At 38.1% G+C, this 22034-nt stretch overlaps 2 protein-coding genes across 2 annotated transcripts in view; one reads left to right on the top strand and one right to left on the bottom strand.

Moving 5' to 3' along the window:
- The window catches only part of zranb1a (zinc finger, RAN-binding domain containing 1a), a 45143-nt gene extending 27736 nt beyond the window's left edge, over nucleotides 1–17407 (bottom strand). The window contains exons 1-8 of the mRNA XM_041066824.1: nucleotides 17143–17407; nucleotides 15778–16633; nucleotides 11343–11530; nucleotides 10345–10498; nucleotides 9578–9649; nucleotides 8591–8789; nucleotides 7945–8065; nucleotides 6305–6434 (exon numbers count right to left, since the gene is read on the bottom strand). Of these exons, the coding sequence (XP_040922758.1) occupies nucleotides 6305–6434; nucleotides 7945–8065; nucleotides 8591–8789; nucleotides 9578–9649; nucleotides 10345–10498; nucleotides 11343–11530; nucleotides 15778–16609 (1696 nt within the window). The 5' untranslated portion in view covers nucleotides 16610–16633; nucleotides 17143–17407. The remainder of the gene's footprint in view (nucleotides 1–6304; nucleotides 6435–7944; nucleotides 8066–8590; nucleotides 8790–9577; nucleotides 9650–10344; nucleotides 10499–11342; nucleotides 11531–15777; nucleotides 16634–17142) is intronic.
- Nucleotides 17408–17868: 461 nt separating this feature from the next.
- On the top strand, nucleotides 17869–20680 carry hpdl (4-hydroxyphenylpyruvate dioxygenase-like). The gene is made up of 5 exons (XM_041067046.1): nucleotides 17869–18563; nucleotides 18661–18827; nucleotides 18918–19069; nucleotides 19388–19515; nucleotides 20002–20680. The coding sequence occupies exons 1-5, from the start codon at nucleotides 17869–17871 to the stop codon at nucleotides 20201–20203; spliced, it is 1344 nt and encodes a 447-aa protein (XP_040922980.1). The 3' UTR covers nucleotides 20204–20680.
- The last annotated feature ends 1354 nt before the right edge of the window (nucleotides 20681–22034 follow it).

The raw sequence follows: 22034 nt of genomic DNA, 5'->3' as shown, positions 1-22034 counted from the left end.
ACGTTTTTTATGACTTTTTGAGGTCGAAAAAAATTTTGACTTTTTTTGGTCGAAAAAAACGCCATACTACACTATGACTTTTTTTATGACTTTTTGAGGTCAAAAAAATTTTGACTTTTTTTGTCCGATTTTGACGCCTTACTATACTATGACGTTTTTTATGACTTTTTGAGGTCGAAAAATTTTTTGACTTTTTTTGGCCGAAAAAAACGCCATACTATACTATGACGTTTTTTATGACTTTTTGAGGTCAAAAAAAATTTTGACTTTTTTTGTCGGATTTTGACGCCTTACTATAATATGACGTTTTTTATGACTTTTTGAGGTCGAAAAATTTTTTGACTTTTTTTGGCCGAAAAAAACGCCATACTATACTATGACGTTTTTTATGACTTTTTGAGGTCGAAAAATTTTTTGACTTTTTTTGGCCGAAAAAAACGCCATACTATACTATGACGTTTTTTATGACTTTTTGAGGTCAAAAAAAAAATTGACTTTTTTTGGCCGAAAAAAATGCCATACTATACTATGACGTTTTTTATGACTTTTTGAGGTCGAAAAAAAAATTGACTTTTTTTGGCCGAAAAAAACGCCATACTATACTATGACGTTTTTTATGACTTTTTGAGGTCTAAAAAAATTTTGACTTTTTTTGGCCGATTTTGACGCCTTACTATACTATGACGTTTTATATGACTTTTTGAGGTCGAAAAATTTTTTGACTTTTTTTGGCCGAAAAAAACGCCATACTATACTATGACGTTTTTTATGACTTTTTGAGGTCAAAAAAAAAATTGACTTTTTTTGGCCGAAAAAAACGCCATACTATACTATGACGTTTTTTATGACTTTTTGAGGTCGAAAAATTTTTTTGACTTTTTTTGGCCGAAAAAACGCCATACTGTACTATGACGTTTTTTATGACTTTTTGAGGTCGAAAAAAAATTTGACTTTTTTTGGCCGAAAAAAACGCCTTACTATACTATGACATTTTTTATGACTTTTTGAGGTTAAAAATTTTTTGACTTTTTTTGTCCGATTTTGACGCCTTACTATACTATAATGTTTTTATGACTTTTTGAGGTCGAAAAAATTTTTGACTTTTTTTGGCCGAAAAAAACGCCATACTATACTATGACGTTTTTTATGACTTTTTGAGGTCAAAAAAAATTTTGACTTTTTTTGTCCGATTTTGACGCCTTACTATACTATGACGTTTTTTATGACTTTTTGAGGTCAAAAAAAATTTTGACTTTTTTTGGCCGAAAAAAACGCCATACTATACTATGACGTTTTTTATGACTTTTTGAGGTCTAAAAAAATTTTGACTTTTTTTGTCCGATTTTGACGCCTTACTATACTATGACGTTTTTTATGACTTTTGGAGGTCGAAAAAAATTTTGACTTTTTTTGGCCGAAAAAAACGCCATACTATACTATGACGTTTTTTATGAATTTTTGAGGTCGAAAAAATTTTTTGACTTTTTTTGGCCGAAAAAAACGCCATACTATACTATGACGTTTTTTATGACTTTTTGAGGTCGAAAAATTTTTTGACTTTTTTTGGCCGAAAAAAAGCCTTACTATACTATGACATTTTTTATGACTTTTTGAGGTAAAAAAAAATTTTGACTTTTTTTGTCCGATTTTGACGCCTTACTATAATATGACGTTTTTTATGACTTTTTGAAGTCGAAAAAATTTTTGACTTTTTTTGGCCGAAAAAAACGGCTTACTATACTATGACGTTTTTTATGACTTTTTGAGGTCGAAAAAATTTTTGACTTTTTTTGGCCGAAAAAAAGCCTTACTATACTATGACATTTTTTATGACTTTTTGAGGTTGAAAAAATTTTTGACTTTTTTTGGCCGAAAAAAATGGCATACTATACTATGACGTTTTTTATGACTTTTTGAGGTCGAAAAAATTTTTGACTTTTTTTGGCCGAAAAAAACGCCTTACTATACTATGACGTTTTTTATGACTTTTTGAGGTCAAAAAATTTTTTGACTTTTTTTGTCGGATTTTGACGCCTTACTATAATATGACGTTTTTTATGACTTTTTGAGGTCGAAAAAATTTTGACTTTTTTTGTCCGATTTTGACGCCTTACTATAATATGACGTTTTTTATGACTTTTTGAGGTCGAAAATTTTTTGACTTTTTTTGGCCGAAAAAAACGCCATACTATACTATGACGTTTTTTATGACTTTTTGAGGTCGAAAAAAATTTTGACTTTTTTTGGACGAATTTGACACCTTACTATACTATGACGTTTTTTATGACTTTTTGAGGTCAAAAAAATTTTTGACTTTTTTTGTCCGATTTTGACGCCTTACTATACTATGACGTTTTTTATGACTTTTTGAGGTCGAAAAAAATTTTGACTTTTTTTGCCCGAAAAAAACGCCATACTATACTATGACGTTTTTTATGACTTTTTGAGGTCAAAAAAAATTTTGACTTTTTTTGTCCGATTTTGACGCCTTACTATACTATGACGTTTTTTATGACTTTTTGAGGTCGAAAAAATTTTTGACTTTTTTTGGCCGAAAAAAAACGCCATACTATACTATGACGTTTTTTATGACTTTTTGAGGTCTAAAAAAATTTTGACTTTTTTTGTCCGATTTTGACGCCTTACTATACTATGACGTTTTTTATGACTTTTTGAGGTCAAAAAAAATTTTGACTTTTTTTGTCCGATTTTGACGCCTTACTATACTATGACGTTTTTTATGACTTTTTGAGGTCGAAAAAAATTTTGACTTTTTTTGGCCGAAAAAAACGCCATACTATACTATGACGTTTTTTATGACTTTTTGAGGTCGAAAAAATTTTTGACTTTTTTTGGCCGAAAAAAACGCCATACTATACTATGACGTTTTTAATGACTTTTTGAGGTCAAAAAAATTTTTGACTTTTTTTGTCCGATTTTGACGCCTTACTATACTATGACGTTTTTTATGACTTTTTGAGGTCGAAAAAAATTTTGACTTTTTTTGGCCGAAAAAAACGCCATACTATACTATGACGTTTTTTATGACTTTTTGAGGTCGAAAAAATTTTTGACTTTTTTTGGCCGAAAAAAACGCCATACTATACTATGACGTTTTTTATGACTTTTTGAGGTCGAAAAAAATTTTGACTTTTTTTGGCCGAAAAAAACGCCATACTATACTATGACGTTTTTTATGACTTTTTGAGGTCGAAAAAAATTTTGACTTTTTTTGGCCGAAAAAAACGCCATACTATACTATGACGTTTTTTATGACTTTTTGAGGTCGAAAAAATTTTTGACTTTTTTTGGCCGAAAAAAACGCCATACTATACTATGACGTTTTTAATGACTTTTTGAGGTCAAAAAAATTTTTGACTTTTTTTGTCCGATTTTGACGCCTTACTATACTATGACGTTTTTTATGACTTTTTGAGGTCGAAAAAAATTTTGACTTTTTTTGGCCGAAAAAAACGCCATACTATACTATGACGTTTTTTATGACTTTTTGAGGTCGAAAAAATTTTTGACTTTTTTTGGCCGAAAAAAACGCCATACTATACTATGACGTTTTTTATGACTTTTTGAGGTCGAAAAAAATTTTGACTTTTTTTGGCCGAAAAAAACGCCATACTATACTATGACGTTTTTTATGACTTTTTGAGGTCGAAAAATTTTTTGACTTTTTTTGTCCGATTTTGACGCCTTACTATAATATGACGTTTTTTATGACTTTTTGAGGTTGAAAAAATTTTTGACTTTTTTTGGCCGAAAAAAACGCCATACTATACTATGACGTTTTTTATGACTTTTTGAGGTCGAAAAAATTTTTGACTTTTTTTGGCCGAAAAAAAGCCTTACTATACTATGACGTTTTTTATGACTTTTTGAGGTAAAAAAAAATTTTGACTTTTTTTGTCCGATTTTGACGCCTTACTATAATATGACGTTTTTTATGACTTTTTGAGGTTGAAAAAATTTTTGACTTTTTTTGGCCGAAAAAAACGGCATACTATACTATGACGTTTTTTATGACTTTTTGAGGTCGAAAAAATTTTTGACTTTTTTTGGCCGAAAAAAACGCCTTACTATACTATGACGTTTTTTATGACTTTTTGAGGTCAAAAAAAATTTTGACTTTTTTTGTCGGATTTTGACGCCTTACTATAATATGACGTTTTTTATGACTTTTTGAGGTCGAAAAATTTTTTGACTTTTTTTGGCCGAAAAAAACGCCATACTATACTATGACGTTTTTTATGACTTTTTGAAGTCTAAAAAAATTTTGACTTTTTTTGGACGATTTTGACACCTTACTATACTATGACGTTTTTTATGACTTTTGGAGGTCGAAAAAATTTTTGACTTTTTTTGGCCGAAAAAAACGCCATACTATACTATGACGTTTTTTATGACTTTTTGAGGTTAAAAATTTTTTTGACTTTTTTTGGCCGAAAAAAAACGCCATACTATACTATGACGTTTTTTATGACTTTTTGAGGTCGAAAAAAATTTTGACTTTTTTTGGCCGAAAAAAACGCCATACTATACTATGACGTTTTTTATGACTTTTTGAGGTCGAAAAAAATTTTGACTTTTTTTGGTCGAAAAAAACGCCATACTACACTATGACTTTTTTTATGACTTTTTGAGGTCAAAAAAATTTTTGACTTTTTTTGTCCGATTTTGACGCCTTACTATACTATGACGTTTTTTATGACTTTTTGAGGTCGAAAAATTTTTTGACTTTTTTTGGCCGAAAAAAACGCCATACTATACTATGACGTTTTTTATGACTTTTGGAGGTCGAAAAAATTTTTGACTTTTTTTGGCCGAAAAAAACGCCATACTATACTATGACGTTTTTTATGACTTTTTGAGGTCAAAAAAAATTTTGACTTTTTTTGTCCGATTTTGACGCCTTACTATAATATGACGTTTTTTATGACTTTTTGAGGTCGAAAATTTTTTGACTTTTTTTGGCCGAAAAAAACGCCATACTATACTATGACGTTTTTTATGACTTTTTGAGGTTGAAAAAATTTTTGACTTTTTTGGCCGAAAAAAACGCCATACTATACTATGACGTTTTTTATGACTTTTTGAGGTCTAAAAAAATTTTGACTTTTTTTGGACGATTTTGACACCTTACTATACTATGACGTTTTTTATGACTTTTGGAGGTCAAAAAAATTTTTGACTTTTTTTGGCCGAAAAAAACGCCATACTATACTATGACGTTTTTTATGACTTTTTGAGGTCAAAAAAATTTTTGACTTTTTTTGTCCGATTTTGACGCCTTACTATACTATGACGTTTTTTATGACTTTTTGAGGTCGAAAAAAATTTTGACTTTTTTTGGCCGAAAAAAACGCCATACTATACTATGACGTTTTTTATGACTTTTTGAGGTCAAAAAAATTTTTGACTTTTTTTGTCCGATTTTGACACCTTACTATATTATGACGTTTTTTATGACATTTTGAGGTCGAAAAAAATTTTGACTTTTTTTGGACGAAAAAAACGCCATACTATACTATGACATTTTTTATGACTTTTTGAGGTCAAAAAAATTTTTGACTTTTTTTGGACGAAAAAAACGCCATACTATACTATGACGTTTTTTATGACTTTTTGAGGTCTAAAAAATTTTTGACTTTTTTTGGCCGATTTTGACGCCTTACTATACTATGACATTTTTTATGACTTTTTGAGGTCAAAAAAATTTTTTGACTTTTTTTGGCCGATTTTAACGGCTTACTATACTATGACGTTTTTTATGACATTTTGAGGTCAAAAAAAATTTTGACTTTTTTTGGACGAAAAAAAACGCCATACTATACTATGACATTTTTTATGACTTTTTGAGGTCAAAAAAATTTTTGACTTTTTTTGGCCGATTTTGACGCCTTACTATACTATGACGTTTTTTTTATGACTTTTTGAGGTCTTACTAAAATATGATTTTTTTGGGCATATTTTGATGCCTTACTATACTATGACGTTTTTTATGACATTTTGAGGCCGTTCTAAAGTATGACTTTTTTTTGGCCAATTTTGAAGTCTTACTACACCATGAGGTTTTTTTATGACTTTCTGAGTCCAAAATGTACAGCCTTAGTACGGTCTCAAAATGTCATAATGGCTTCAGTAGACTAAGTGGAGTTATTTCTTCTGTGGAAATTAAACAGCAAATAAAAACAAAACTAAGTTCATAATTTGGGTGAACCCAAATTTTAATGAAGAATCACTATGAATCACAACTGCTTTTAGAATCTAAAGATTTCTACAAGCGCTGCCTCACCTTGAAAACGAGTGTATCCTAACGTTTCCCCACGGAAACTTTTGTAGTATTTCACTCCGTAGACTATGATCGGTCTTCGAAGAATGTGTGCGAGAACAAAAATGTGGGTCTGCTCCAGGCTGGCCCCGGGCTGAGAGGAGGGAAAACAAAAACAAAAAAAGCACACATCATGCAGCAGTTGTAATCATATAAACTTCCCCCAATTGCACATGCAATATCAATATGGCTAAAAATAATGGAGCGGGCTCAGACTGCCAAGGATTGTGATCATGTTGCAAAACAGAGTGTCCTGCACAGTGTGAACCTGCAACATCTACATGACATGATCTCTCTCCTTCTCATCTCTCAGTTGTACTATCTGAATAAGCAGAAAGCAGATTATATAACTGCTTTTAAAATACAGTACAGCTACAATGACATTTCATGTTAAAAAGGGGGCTTCAAAGTCATCCGCACTTAAGGGATGGGATATAAAAAAGCTGATCTTATCCTTTGGATCTCATCCCACTGTCACTGTCAAAGCCTCAGCTGAGTTATCACATGGTAGCTTTTGCTGTGTTTGTTTATACTGCTGGCGGAGTGGCTCTCTGAGCTAAATGCCTGTAATCCGAAGGTCACATGTTGGGAAGGAGTGCTGCTTCAGCAGCCATGCCAGCCAAGCAGATGAGCTGTCTGTCAATCTACAACTCCATCTTAGGGTATCTATAGTAACTGCTTATGTCCTCCCTGTCATCCATGCACAGTCCACCATCCACAGTGCTACTCATTCAACTGTGTCTCCCATTCAGTTCATTGTCATTCATTTCACATTATTATATGAAAGTTGCTGAGCAACACTCCAAAAGCATTACAACAAGTCAGTGCTAATATACACTGAGTCCATATGACATTTATATGACAGCCACTACAAGACTGTGTCTGGACATGATGGATACATAAATAAATACCTAACTTTAAACATGACATGACGCACATTGCTGCGTACTGCAGAGGACAGTAATGCAAATGTGTAGTGCATGCCAGCCAAGCTATTTCATTAATCTAAAAAACAATGCAAACAATGCAGGTTTAAAGAAAAATATAAATTGGGGGGGGTCTGCATTGGAATTGTTTTATATGGATGTAAATACATTAACCATGTGGATCAGGCCTGAACAATTCACACGTTTTGCTGAGAATCACTGAATGTAAATATACATAGCTGTGCTTGTTTACAAGGAAAATCCACAGGGTGCCTTTGAAGATGAAGACTTTCTTTTTTTTTCTTTACATGGTATGGCCATCAAAACCAAACAAGAAGGGAGGATGTGCAGTTCTTGTATTTCTAAACGTGGGCCTGTAAGTTTAATGATCTTTTAACACAAGTCACAGTCACAAAACAACGGATGTGGTGTCTTTTCAATTATTAAATGACATTTGAATTTCCAACCACCAAAACTCCATGAAACCTGCAACTTTGCCTGTGAGAATACATCATGTTATATATTGTATTTTACAACTTCTATCCCCTCATAACACATTTATGAGAAGCTCACCCTCACTTCACAGTCCGACCACACCATACTGAGTCATTTCTTTCTTTCAATTGATAGTGAGCAAGAGGAAGGAAGTGAGTAAACCAGAAGGAACCCCATAATTACCTGGCTGGCCAAAGACAGGATGAACGCCCAGTCCTCCTGCCACTGCTCCTCTCTCAGGGAGAAATGCAAACCGAAGCTCTGCGAGTACCACGACTCCCACTCCTTCCAGCGTGTGTAAAACCTAAAAAATAGTTACACATTAGATTATTTTCACAATTCAACCAAATCTTGGACTAATGTCACCATGATTATATAGTACTATTAGTAGTACACAACAATTTATTTATCCTTCTATAGTGGCCCTCAATAGATTTTTTTTAGATTAAAAAAAAAGTTGCATGGTGTTAGCATATTAGAATATCATTAAAATGTATTTCATGTTAAAATCAACTACAAAAAAGAATATGAAGGAATTTAAAACACTGACATTAGACTCTTTTTAAGAAGAAAAACTAGTCATGCATGTTGATCAAAATCATTCACATTCCTACTGCAATGCAAATTTAAACAAAGTTAAACATCTCTTTCAACGCTTATGTTCACTAAGTAATCGAACCTCTTGTATTTGAATGTGTGAGAGAAGTTATGTAAATATCAGGAGGAAATGCTTCTATAGCCTGCAAGTCAAACTATCGTAACTACATAACCGACAGCAGGACTGGATTTAAGTGACTACTGGGACTCTTTTTGGGAATGAGTGTCTCACCAATGGGAGCAGTCATGCAGGCTGTCATGGAGGGTCTTGCGGAGGACAGAGTCCTTGTCGTAGATGCCCCAGGTGGCCTGCAGAACAGAGTCCAACAGACAGTCTCCGGCCGTGCGGTTCCATAAGGCATACAGACGACTGTCCAGGCGAGTGCCCAGCTCCAAAGACCAGTTGATAACAGGTGATTCCTCTTCCAACTCTATACACAGTAAGACAAACAAGACAAAATGCACTGATGAAGGGTGAGAGCAATACAAAGAGGGCAGCTTCCACCATCTATGTTCATACTGGGGGACCTTCTCTGAGGAAGACAGGGACATACTTTCTTAGGTTTATCGTTTTAGAACAATCAGACTTAAAATGGGGATTTAAAAAAAAAAATCACAGAAAAGCTGATAGTCTTTAACCTATTCACAAAAAAACTCAGCGTGAGAGCGTAGATGCTTTGTTGAGTTTAAGATATGCAACTACTGCAGCTAGTTGTTATGGAGACAAATTGAGCGTCACAAAACCCGCTTTTCAGCATTTTTCTCTCCTCCTGAATTATTATTAAGCACACCATTACTGATTCCTCAGCTACTTTCTGTGCAAAACCCAGAAACCCAGGGCACCTTTCCTCTGTAATCCACTTTATAGAGTCTTAAATAGGTCACAAGACTCCTCTGGTACCTTCAGTACAACTCAGAAAGGTACATATGCATTCACAAGCATTCACACACAGTCCTGTGAGTGTGTCATTGGTTAAGTGTGTGGGAGGGAAACCACTGAGCTCAATTAACCTCATAAGAGAAGGGACAGAAGATGAAGCAGGAGGTGGTGAGTTGGCTGGAGAAAGAAGAGCACAAGAACAGATGCTGGTCCTTAGACACAAGTCCCTTCCACAGCACGACCAGATCATGAATCACAGGCATCCAAAACCCATCATGTCTGGTAACTGTCTGGGACACATGCAGATACCAGATAGGAACATCAACAAATCTTGGATACCTTTCTGCACGTCTCGATCCAACACCTCATCAAACAGCTTCTCTTGGACAGCAGGCGGCAGGTCCTCTATATCTGCAAAGACACATGGGAAAGATATTATGTTTTCATGCTCATTATTACCTGATGGTACACCGCACCAAGGGCAAGAGAAATGCTACAGTAATGACACACAGAGGGGATGTTCTTTGCAATTACATTCACTGGCTGACATTTTGTCAATGGCACACAGTAAACACAAGCTCTGTACAGCATGTTGTGTTTCTGTGTGTGTATTGAACTGTGCACACACAAAGCCAGAACACTGGTGGCTATTCTCTGGCTCAATAGTGAATGGCATTGGCTTTGTGTAAAAGGGAGAGACACAGAAACAGAGAGAGAGAGAGAGAGAAAAAGAGAGAGAGCCTTGCAGCTGGCCTCAGGCCAAATTCAGTCTGCAAAGAAATACTTGGCATAACGCAAAAAAAAAAAAAGTCATATCTATCAGTGAAGCCTGCATAATCTTTCATCCCAGCGGCACTGGGAGCTCTGAATCACAGTACAACTGGTGGTTCTGAAAAGCAAAGTGCACGTCATTTCAGTCAAGACATTACGCCACAGGGACAGGACACTGGGCTGCTGTTTCTCTGAGCAATGCTGCACAACAAGGCTGGGCGTCATTCTTCCAATTCTCCAGTGAGGGGGAAAACACTCAAGATCTGGCACTGAAACGCTGCACATTTGAACTATTTAGGGGAAAATCCTTGGAATCAGCGTGAAATCACAGGTACCTGCAGGTAGGGTGAAGGTGACCAGGTCAGTGAGGAAGTAACAGGTGAAGTCTCCTTTGCGTTGATGTAGTGAAGCTGCAATTTCCCTGCGGATCTGCTCCGTCAGCTCAGGACACACCATGGAGGGGATGCACTTAGCTGCCTGCTGGTTCACCTTAAAAGACATAAACACAGATTTATTGAGTTTCTATATGACAAATGTGAAACACCACGTTTCCATATAAAAACAGTTTCTTGACAAGATTATAGGGGAATATCAAGACAATGAACTATAAAATCAAATGATCACCCACTATTGCTATTTATATTAAAGTGCAATATTGTATGTACTTGATATATTAAGGATGAAGTTCTGGCATACAATGTGAAGAGGCCGTCTTTCTCTTCCAACCTCGGTGACTTGTCTCACAGTGCAGCCCTCTGTGACTCTCCTAATCGTTGCTTGCCCTCCTTGCAAACCACATCAACTCTGCAGCATCACATCCATTAGGAAGCAGTGACAGGACTGCAGCCAGGCTAATCCTCCACCTAATCCTCAAAGTGCACTTCCACTGTAATTATAGGCATTACAGGCATCTGCTATATATCGTCTAGTCTGGCGCAGAACAATTATAGACTGATGTGGTGGACAAGCAAAAGTCCAGAATAGCATGAAAATTACAGAACTCTTGCGTAGATCACCAAATTAATTGTCAGACTTTTTTTACAATGCATTCCTATAAAGGAAACCACAAGATTACTTGTAGTTACCTGCTATTTTCTATAGGATGGTACAGTCTTCGAAAAAGGATCAAAAGAAAGTTTACTTTCTGACTCGTCTACTGATTCTGCTACTTGGTGTATTCTATAATATGTGTGCAGAAAGGGCTCAGTCAACGGAGAACCTGTTAAATAAACTCATAACAATAAACATTTTGGGGCCACTTCCTAAAACTTGGTGGCATAGCTTTAACTCAAGCTGCATAGTGAAGACAAACAAAATCTATTAGCATGCTGACCTCTGTCAGCAGGATGGCTAACATGTCCTGCCTCTGGAAGCGAATAGCCAGATGCACCAGAGTAAAGCCCACATCGAATGCTGAGGACCGGCTGAGGAGCTGGACCTCGTCAGCTGTGAGCTGCCGGGCAATGTCACCTCCAGACGACTTGTAGGCTTCTACTGCCGCCAGGTCTCCTTCCACGACGCCTGCAGCAGAGGGAAGTAGGAGGAGGAAGGAAGATCAGAAAATAGGAAACAAACGTTGGCACTGGAATATAAAAATGGATCAGGGCCTCAGAATTCAGGTGCAGTCGCTTTTCCGGGAATTCGTGTAAACAGGCTATTGAAGTCAGATGAAAGTGACACACCTACATTGTTTACAATTTATGTCTGAGGAACGAGGAGCAGTTGCTGTTCAGAAAAACTATTCATACTCAACAGCTGTCACAACTTAACTGCAAGCCTGTACACAAACCCCTGCTGCCATCACAAGGCTTATCAGTTTATTAGGCACGCCATTTGGATCAATGAGAGAGAAACGTGTCACAGAATAAGGCCATGCATTCAAATAGGATTACAAAGACAAACTCTGAATAGACCAAAAATTCTATCAATCCTCTGTAAATATCACATTTAAGCAGGTAGTTTTTATTGCAGGGCTGTTCTAACTAGGATTCCCTAACAAACTGTGAACTGAGTGTGTGCGAAAATACGGCGCCAAATGCTAGTGTTTCCTGTTAAAACATACCTGCAAAACAAATAAATTAATGTAGAAAGACATGGGAATCCTTTTAAAACAGGCCTCTGCTGGGTAAATGGATTAGACTAACTTTTGGAGCAGCTCCAACCCCATGCCCTTGCTTCTAATAGAAGCAAGATGTAACAGACAACTTGCCATGTTCAGTGAAGCAAGCGCAGAAATATCCATCAAACTGTGCTAACTCATCATACTGTTCTTAGTCACAACCAATTAATATTTAAATCCAGAGAGAATGTACGCAACAAATTCAACTAAAGGAGACGCGTTAAATGTAAAAGGAATTCAGAGTGAACGGATCACTCTAGCTCTTGACGTCAATCAACAGTTCAGATGACCTCTAGATGCAGCCACTAGCTAACCCGGTGTGAGAACAGTTATCGCACTGTCAGGCTACTACACAGCAGAACAGACACAGCAGTGTAGCTTATAATGCAGAGCTATCAGAGAGCTGTGTCAGACAGAGGACAGTCTGTGCAGATTAGCATCCCCCCCCCCTCTTTTGGACCAACTAGCCTCGACATCTGTTATGAGTGAAATGAGCGGCAGCTAGGTAGCACGGTGAACACTGAAGTGCCGGCTAATTTTAACATGCTGCCTTATGTGAGGATGTTCTCTCTGGCAGGGCAGAGGACTGTTACCTTGAGGGATCCTGGATTTGAACATGCCAAGAATGCCAAGTCTCCTTTTGCAAACACAGATCCATAAATATTTGTCTAGCTGCATTCTAGCCACTGCCATGGAGCTGAACGCCTTACAAGAAAGTAAAGACTATGATGACCTGTTTTGAATGTGGTTAGCTCATACATACTCGTGCACATACAATAAGATTTAAAAGGATTACTTTCTGGACATGTAAATCAAGATATCAGATTGTAATAGAAGTGGGAATATCGTCAATTTCCTTTCCCTATTTTTTTCCTTTTCTTTTTTAAGAGATATTTTTTTAATTTACATGTTCATAATAAAATAATCAAATCAGAATCATGTCAGAACAGCCACACAATATATATTTTTAGTATTATTATTATTGTTTTTAATCATCAATAAATGAAACAGACATTTAGAACTACATGTTCTACAAAAGCGACAGTGTGGAGACATTTTGTTTAGAAGAAGTTTTATATTTTCTAAAAGCTGGGAAATTGCTAAAGTTAATAAAAAAAGAAAAGAGAGATAAACGTGTTTTACGTCAATGAATGGATATTTTAAAAATATGCATTATTTTACAAATAACTACAGAGTGAGAAAAAAAAACATTCTATGTGGGAAATCGGTGAATCGTCGAATCATAGCACTGTGAATCGTAATCGAATCGAATCGTGAGGTGACTTAGATGGCACACCCCTACTTTTGGGCCATTTTCGGCCGAAACTTTTCGGTGGCCGAATATTTGGTGCATCCCTAGTGCATACCATTGGCAATGTCCAAAGTATTCCAGCAGAGTACCTGTGTTGTATGTAATACCCCACTTGCTATCTTCCTCTATTTCCTGTTGACCTGTATACTGTCCCAGAATAAAAATTGCGGCCAGTGGATAACAAAGGGGCAACGTCATCAAGAGAAAAAACAATGGCAACCAATTCTGAAACTGAGATGCATCATGAGACCCTGGTTCTGTCCAATCACCTTGCCACATTATGCAGGTTGTGAAAAACTGCAAGCTAACATTGGTCAGGGTTTCGACAAAGTCATGATAGGACCAAAATAAACCACTGTAGTAAGACACAGTGACCACCTGGAAAGACATTAACGTTCTGTAGTTGTTTGAACCAGTCTAATAATTGACACTAAAAAAACTTTACAGCTCAAGATAAAGTTAATATTTGCATACACATAGTCTACAAACTGATATAATCATTTTAGGTATTTTTTGTAGTTATGAGTTGCTGACATGTTTTTAGCCTATCAGATAAAAATTCAGCTTATCAACAGTGGCTGAAGGCAAAGAGCTCCTCCACAATGTTTTTGATAATCACATAAACTGTACACAACATCATCATAAGCAAAATCAAACTAGAAGCATAATATGTTTACACAAACCAACATTATCTGCAATGTCAAGACACGCCAGTTACAGTCTTTAAGTAAAACAAAAGAACAATATTATACAAACAGAGTCTGCTTCCTTTAGTGGGAAAGCAGAATCAACGAGATCGTCCAATTTTGGCCCAAATGCAGAGCTCTGAAAAAACATTCTACGAGAAATGTGGGGAAACAGCAGAGCGAAGTGAGATCAAGTTGTGAGACCTGAGGAAGTGCTTGGCTTGGTCATACTGTGCTGTTTGACTCAGGCACTTCCTCCATTGACAAACACTTTGAAGAGCCCAACTGCAGCACAAGCAACATAACTAAAACAAGTCAGCTGACATAGCGTGAATAAAAAGGCACAGCAGCACAAAGAATTAACTCAAAAGTTAAAGACCTGGAAATGTCTAAAGGTACATGTAGGACATACATGAGAAATAAAACTGTCCCATTGTGACCTAAAAGTAATGTTTTCTGTTTCACAACAACAAGCTGAAAAGACCACTCGGTGCAAAGGTCACTGGGACACTGATCATGTGCTGCTTTTTTTGCCTTTTTTGTTGACTGGTGTTCATGTCTCGTCAAGGCTATTTTTGCCTCCTCGGGGCCCCTCCTCAGCACATAAGCACCACTGTTTACAGGGTGTGTTGACTGTGAGCCAGGAGAGCCTCTGGTCTGCGGGCTCCAGTCTCATTGCGCTGCCCAGACGGCCCATTCATCCCCACCGGCTGGGAAGCACTCACACCCTCTCACTTTCTCAAAGACTCTCTCAGTGGCACAGCAAGGGCAGCTAGGGGTTCAATGATGAGTTGGATCAAATTCCCACTATCCCTTTAGTTACACATCTTTATTTTTGCTGCCAATCAGCATCATTTATGCTTTGTTGATTGCAAGTATCATCTCACTACAGTGGATAGTTTCTACCTGAACGAATGCACACTTGTGAAATTAAACCCTTCTTGCAGAGCCTGCCAAGCCCATGTTTTGCAAAATTCTTACTGTGCTCTAATATTTGGAATCTAAACAACGAGACATGTTGTCATTCATTATTGAAACACCAAGTGGACCACACCACTCTGCAACCTTGGCCTTTGTAGGGTGAGGCACCATCTGCTCTGCAATAAAATAGAACTAAGCGGAAACTAAATGTTTGGCCTTTGGGACAAAAACAATCACAGTGCTGCCTCTGACTGGAGCAACTCGCTCTGTCGTTACTCAGCATGACATCATGGGAGGAAAGAAAAAACTGGTGTGACAATAGATATGTTTTTACGAGGAAAAATGGGACATGAGTATAGATTCTTTGTAACAGTACAACTATTCAGGTGAGCCACAGAAGGAAATGAGGGCAACAGTACACTCACACACAACCCAAGCCCAGTAAAATGCATGGGACAAACTACAAGCAAAGAATGTGAAAATTAAAGCCTGATCCATTTATCATTATCATTACTGAGTAATTCAATTTTGGTAAAAATTTTAATCTTAAAAATACCTAGATGTGAAAAAAATTATGTTGCAAGTTCTCGGGTTCTCAGGATCCAAGGTGATGCATTTAAATTGCCTGTTCTGTGCAACTAGCTATCCAAACCCCCCAAAATGTCTATCATTTGCAAAGATAATCACTTCAGCCCTTGCAGGAGTGACATGCAATAACATAAAAACTCACCAGCACATGCATTGAGGAACAGCCAGTCTGTTTTTCTCATTCTGTTTCTAATCTGCTTTAGCTTCTTGAAGTCGACCTCTTGCTCCTCCTTGCTGCTCATAGCTGCAGCTGCGAGCTCTATCCTCTGGAAGTCCATTTTAACATTGTCTTCCCTCTTGGGCATAGGTGGTGACCTCCTTTGGCCCTGGCCCCCACTGCAACTGCCCCTCCACCGAGCCCTGTCCTGCTCATTGATCAAGGGTGACGGTTCTGCAGACTCTGCCAGCTCTATTGCTTCCTGGTTGTTGGGCTTGGGGTGGTCACACACCACACACTTTGTACTTTTGGGCCAGTTCTGGTAAGTGCAAGCTGAACATGTCCAGTGCTGCTGGTGCGTGTTGAGTCTGTTTCTGTCATTGTACTCCTCACAGGTGTCCACAGGTGAGTGGAGTGCAGGACGGCAGCCTGCGTTGGAGCCTGAAGTCTGGGGGGACTCAGTGGGGCTGCTGGTCCTTGGGCGCTGACACAGGCACTGCGTACAACGGATTGCCCGGGGCCAGTTCAGGTAGGTGCACATCTGGCAGGACCACTTATTCGCAATCTCAGCCATGCTGGCTGATCTAACCCTTGGCCTAGCACTGGAGTCAGGGCAAATGAGGAGGCTGCTACCACTCTCAGTTCTGGGAGGGTCCCACTCTACACTGGGATCCAGATCAGGGCTGTTCTTATAAGGTTCCTCTGTGATGATGGGACCCGACGACCTCTGTGCACGGCACATAGTGCACTTGACTGCAGATGGCCAGTTTTCATAGGTACAGTAGTCACAGGCCCACTTTACCTTCTGTTCCGTCATTGTGGATCGCTTTGGTTGGTCAAACTGTGGTGACAAATCGAGTTAGATGTGAGTCATAAGCGAAAGTTTTGGGAATCATCCCGACGTTCAATATGATTAACTTGTGTTGTGTTTTAGATACATAATGTCAAATTATTTATGTAGATTTCATGGAGCTGTTTCAGGTATGTGTTACAGCAGTTTGTTAACTAACTTGCATCTGCTCGGGCATCTTCAATGACATTGGCAGCCTGAGACTGTGGTGTGACTGAAAGGCTAAAATTGCTTGTCAACTGTTCACTATCGACCATAGCGTGAGTGTGGTTAACACCCTGGCTTTAATTCACATGAACGGGTGGGTATGTTTGACTGCCATGATTTCTGTATTTAAAGCTAGCAAGCTTGCCAGCTTGCTAGCTGGCAAGCTAACCACCCAGCTAGCATACATAGCTAGCGTCTATCTTTTTAAACAGTTAGCGAACAGTTCCTAAAACGTACAACCATAAAACGTTTGATTAACCAGTGTATTTGTAGAAAATGTGCCAAACTCTTACCGTTTTGCGGCTGCGCTCGTTTCTCAAGTGCTGCTGAAAACCACAACAAACCCTTCTTGTCCAGTCCCCCCTCCTCCTCCTCCTGCTCTATCAAACCTTTCCCAATCCGAGCTATTTCGACCCCTCTGGTCTCTCACATTTTTACCTTTATGGACACATTAACCTCTTGCCGAATAAACCACACCTTGGCAAAGCCTCTGTACTCCTCGAATCATGGTATAAATCCGCGACACTCCATGGTTTACATTGCCTCCGTGTTGTTTAATGGCGGCGACAGTGAGACAAATGAGTAGCAGAGCCAAAATAAACGCTAGCCTGCTTTCGTCACCAATCATCTGGCTCAGCGCTCAATGCGATTGGACGAAAGACAGTACTGCGAGACTAAGCCGTAACTGATTTGAAATTATTTTGTATACATTAAAATGAAATACCGCTGCGAGATTTCGTGTACAGGGGTACGCAATTCATGATTGTCTTAAAAAAAAAAATATCTGGGTCGGTTATGAATCGCCTTTAATTAATTCATTTTAAAATGTTGGTATTCTACCATTTTACCAGGAACACAAAATATACATATATGCATAATGACATCTATTAAATGAATATCGTACGGGTATCACTGTGACTTTAAAAAAAAATAATAATTTGAGGACAGTCAAAAGTGTGTATATTATACGTCTTTTAGACTTTTGGACACGCCCCCTGTCAAAACGTCACATCTAAAACATGGCAGCTTACTTGAGCCGGTTACACCACATTTCGCTGCACGTTTCTAACACGGAGAAAATCGCCAACGACCTTGTCTCCAAATTCAAGTTTAATTTATTTGCCACCAGACTAACCGACAGGTCCAGGCAGCTGGCTTTCAGGAAAGGAGCGGCGGTTTTCGTCGTGAATGAGAGACCGAACCAGAATAGTGTGAGACTGAATGAGGAGTTACTGGGCATCACTGGCAACCATTCACCCGATCCGCACCGGGTCAACGCGGGGAAATACAACCAGGATAATTCTGCGAAATGTTTGTACGATGTCAGCCCGCATTACTCGGTGGATACTGTAAGCAACGTGTGTTTCGAGGTGGAGGATGTGGAAAGGTCATTCAAGGCTCTTCGCCATCTGGGCTGCAACTTCCTGGTGCCTCCCACCACAGTTCAGGACGAGGGTGGTTTTGTCACCTATTCGGTGGTTAAATCTATCGTGGGGAATGTGTGCCACACACTGATTGACAAGACAAAATATAAGGGGATATTCTTGCCTGGGTTTGATGTTGTTGAAAAGCACAGCAGCTTGGAAGAAGGGGACATATCTTGTCCAATCACACACTTTGATCACATAACTTATGCCTGTCCCAGGAAAACAACGCACCAGGTCATGAGGTGGTATGAGCAGCTCTTTGGTTTTCAGAGGTTTTTCATTGATAGGTGAGAAACTATGAGCATTTAGAGAAATTTACAGCCATACTCTATTTTGCTCAACTTGATGTCAGTAACAAAGATCACTGTTTGTTCTTCTGAGTAGCAAAGAAGACGTGGACGAAGGTTTTGTGGTAAACCAGGAGGGCATTGGACTACGTCTTACTGCCATGGAGTACTGGAAATGCAGCAAAGCAGGTGTTGTTCTCCCCTCTGTGGACAAGAAAGAGCCTGACTGCAAGTTTGTCATTGCAGAATCGCTGCCTGAACAAGGTAACAGCAGCATCTTTCAAAGTATTTAATTTCTGACATAATTTACGATCTTACATCTCCTCTGTATTTGCGGGCCTGCTCTAATTTTAGGCAGGAACCAGGTCGACACCTTCTTGGAGCAGCACAGGTCCCCGGGGATCCAGCACATTGGGCTGTACACAAAAAACATTGTGTCTACTGCGCATGCAATGGCTGGAGCTGGTGTGCAGTTTTTCTCCCCTCCTCCTGCCTACTATACTGAGGTTTGACTGAATCTTTCAGACCAGTAATGACTTGACTACTGAAAGACATAACCCATGTTTTATTCAGCAAGTTGAAAAAGATATTTATTTATAAGTAGATTGTTAAATAGTCTTTAACAGCTCTCAGCTTCGCTTCCTCAAAGTCCAATAGAAAACTTTACAGTCACTGACTCGGTATAACAGTAGATTAACATTCTTTTTCTGTGGCTGATTATTATATTAGATACTGATATACAACACATAGAGGTCATATTTGCAAACATATTGTCTTCTACCGTGTTTACTAACATTTTTCACCTATGCTGTGTGCTGTGACAGGTGGGAAAACAGCAGGAAATAGAGGAGACAGGACACAACCCCCAGATGCTGGCGCAGCATGGCATTCTCCTGGACGCGGACTGGCACCAGGATCCCTTATCACAGAAAGCATCCGGGGAAAAGAGAAGGTGAGAGGCAATAAAGAGCCGTAAAATCATCTTGCACCCAACAATGTTTTTGTTTTTTCTTTAAGAGGCTCATGCAGAGATAAAGCATGTAAATTGGGGTTTTCAGTCATTTCCTCACTGTTCTGGATAATAAAATTTGAGCACCTCAGAAACACTTTTTTGGTCAGCATTAAAAAACAACATATTCTACAAGTCATAGCCACAGAATCACAGTCAAAGCCTTGTGGGAGCCCTAGTTGTTGAATGCTAGCAAAGCAAAAATGACAGGGTGTTCAAATTTTACTGTCCAGTACAGTAGCAGGTACCTATTGAACCTTGGATATGGACAGAAAACCTCAGGACATGTTTTAGCTTTTTAGAAGAAATGACAAAAGAAAGCCTCCATGAGAAATTCAATCTAGCAATGAAAGCCAGGAGAGTAGAGAATAAGCTCAGATGTGAGATGGCTCACGTAAGATCAATCAAGTGTCCTTTCCTTGTTTCCAGATATCTCCTCCAGGTGTTCACCAAGCCCATCTTTGCAGAGGACACCTTCTTCCTTGAGCTGATAGAGCGAAGAGGGGCGACAGGTTTTGGCGAAGGAAACATCAAAGCACTGTGGAGGTCGGTGCAGGCCTACATGGAGAATGAGAGGGGGGATTCTCAAGGAGAGGGATCCAAAAAAACTGTTCACACTTCTCAGTATTAGTCACTCAAAACATTTTAAACTGAGGTTATTTTAATTTCATGTGTTTTTTTATATACCAATGTGAGACCACACATTAGGGAAAACGTATGTACAATGTAAAAAAAGATGTAAAATATTTATGGAGCAGTTTCCCATAAGTTTTCTTTGTTTCAGTTGTGGATTTATTAGTAAACCTCAAGTTCCTGTGGCACTGCTAACAAAGTACATATTATATATTATATTTATATCTTGTATTAATATCTACCATTAAACCTGACTGAACAGACTAAAGATGTAGTACTGCATTGTAAAAATGTTTCAAAAACAGATGGCACTTTACTACATCTGTACTACACTAGAAATGTTACAACAAAACCTGCTGTATCAGTTAAAGAATGCCTTTGTTTTCACTGTCAAAGCAAACCAACGGATGATTCCACAGCAACTGTTCCTCAATAAATCTGTAACTCACCACAGACCATGAAAAAAACAATTACTGTCCCCAAAATAATGTGCTGTGTTTTTTTTAGAATCTGTGTGTGGGCCAAACTTCAGAATAGGAGGTCTTGAAATCTCTTAGGTCATTTTAGGTAAACATGACCAGTGCTGTTAGTACTTTCCTTGAGTATTTCTATTTTCTGTTATTCTGCACTTTACTACATTTGAGTAGGAAATGCAGTTCTTTTTACTTCACTACAGTTATAGTTACAAATTTTTACTTTGAAGATTCAAGTTTTCACAAACCTTTTTATACTTGATATACAGTATTAATTTAGTTCTAAACTTGCTATAGATTAAACCACCAAACAGACAAAAATGTATCATATAAATAAATATACCACTAACAGGTGCAATATTTCTTAGAGGAATAGAGGACTGACCACTTTGAATCAGGCAAAGACTTTAGGCCACTTCATCTCAATAAATATCCTTGATTTTTACACTTGTAGGATTTGAATTGCTAATGGTAGCCTGATCTAGAATTGTTAGTTACTTTTATTGGTTCACTTTGTCATATGAACATCATATAATTAAGGTTCTGTGCTGAGCTGCCTTTTTTTTCTAAATAACTCCCTGATACAGTCACTCATGAACCGTTACTGGAAGAACAGCTGCACCTCTTTCAGATGCTGTAGAGGTTTTAGCAATGTGCATGCTTTGGCAAGAACATGGTTTTAGAGCCTCTTAGAAGGGATCTCCAAACCCATAGAAATGTGCCAGTTCAATTAACTTGGCTATAAACATTATAGGCGAGGATTAGTGGGATAGATGAGAAGCAGTGAAATTTAGATGGCGTTCCATGAAAGCCATATGCTCTTTTTATGTCCTGACTGTAGTTACAGTATCCCATTGAGTAACATCAGAGAATGATTTCACCCACGAGCTTCAGAAAGTCAGTTTGTAAATGCATGTACTTCTGCATTTTGACAAATGGTGTCAGTGTTTTTCTTTTGCTCAAGTGTCACCCTCTTGGCAAATCTAAACTTTTAGAGTTGCCTGTGTTTGGGGTTTGTGCTCAGTAATAAAACATTTCTGATTCTGGGAATGACAAACAGAAATACTACATATAGAATAACTGTACTCTTCATTCAGCTTTGGAAGTAATTTGCGGACTGGTCTTATTTGTTTAAAATCATGAATGAAAAGAAACTGTTAAATCACAAATAGGGAGTTTTGTTAGGGATGGAGAGGATTAACTGTTGAGAAGGGATGGCTCCTGAAACAGGAGTGCTTTAGCCATCTGTCTACAACCAGTGTGAAACACAGATGGCATGCAGCATTCTGCATGGGACTGGGAGTTGGAGGCTCACCTCCTATTTACTGTTAACCATATGGCAGCTACAGTTATATT

The sequence above is a fragment of the Toxotes jaculatrix genome, chromosome 21, assembly GCF_017976425.1.
Source record: "Toxotes jaculatrix isolate fToxJac2 chromosome 21, fToxJac2.pri, whole genome shotgun sequence".
Taxonomy (NCBI): domain Eukaryota; kingdom Metazoa; phylum Chordata; class Actinopteri; family Toxotidae; genus Toxotes; species Toxotes jaculatrix.
The sequence above is the reverse complement of the archived record's forward strand: the minus strand, read 5'-3'. Positions and strand labels throughout refer to the sequence as shown.

Excerpts from the sequence above, each read along its gene's own strand:
- hpdl (XM_041067046.1), top strand. The coding sequence starts at position 17,869 with ATGGCAGCTTACTTGAGCCGGTTACACCACATTTCGCTGCACGTTTCT. Across the intron at positions 18,828-18,917 it reads AGAATCGCTGCCTGAACAAG|GCAGGAACCAGGTCGACACC; the intron begins GTAACAGCAGCA and ends CTCTAATTTTAG. Across the intron at positions 19,070-19,387 it reads CTCCTGCCTACTATACTGAG|GTGGGAAAACAGCAGGAAAT; the intron begins GTTTGACTGAAT and ends GTGCTGTGACAG.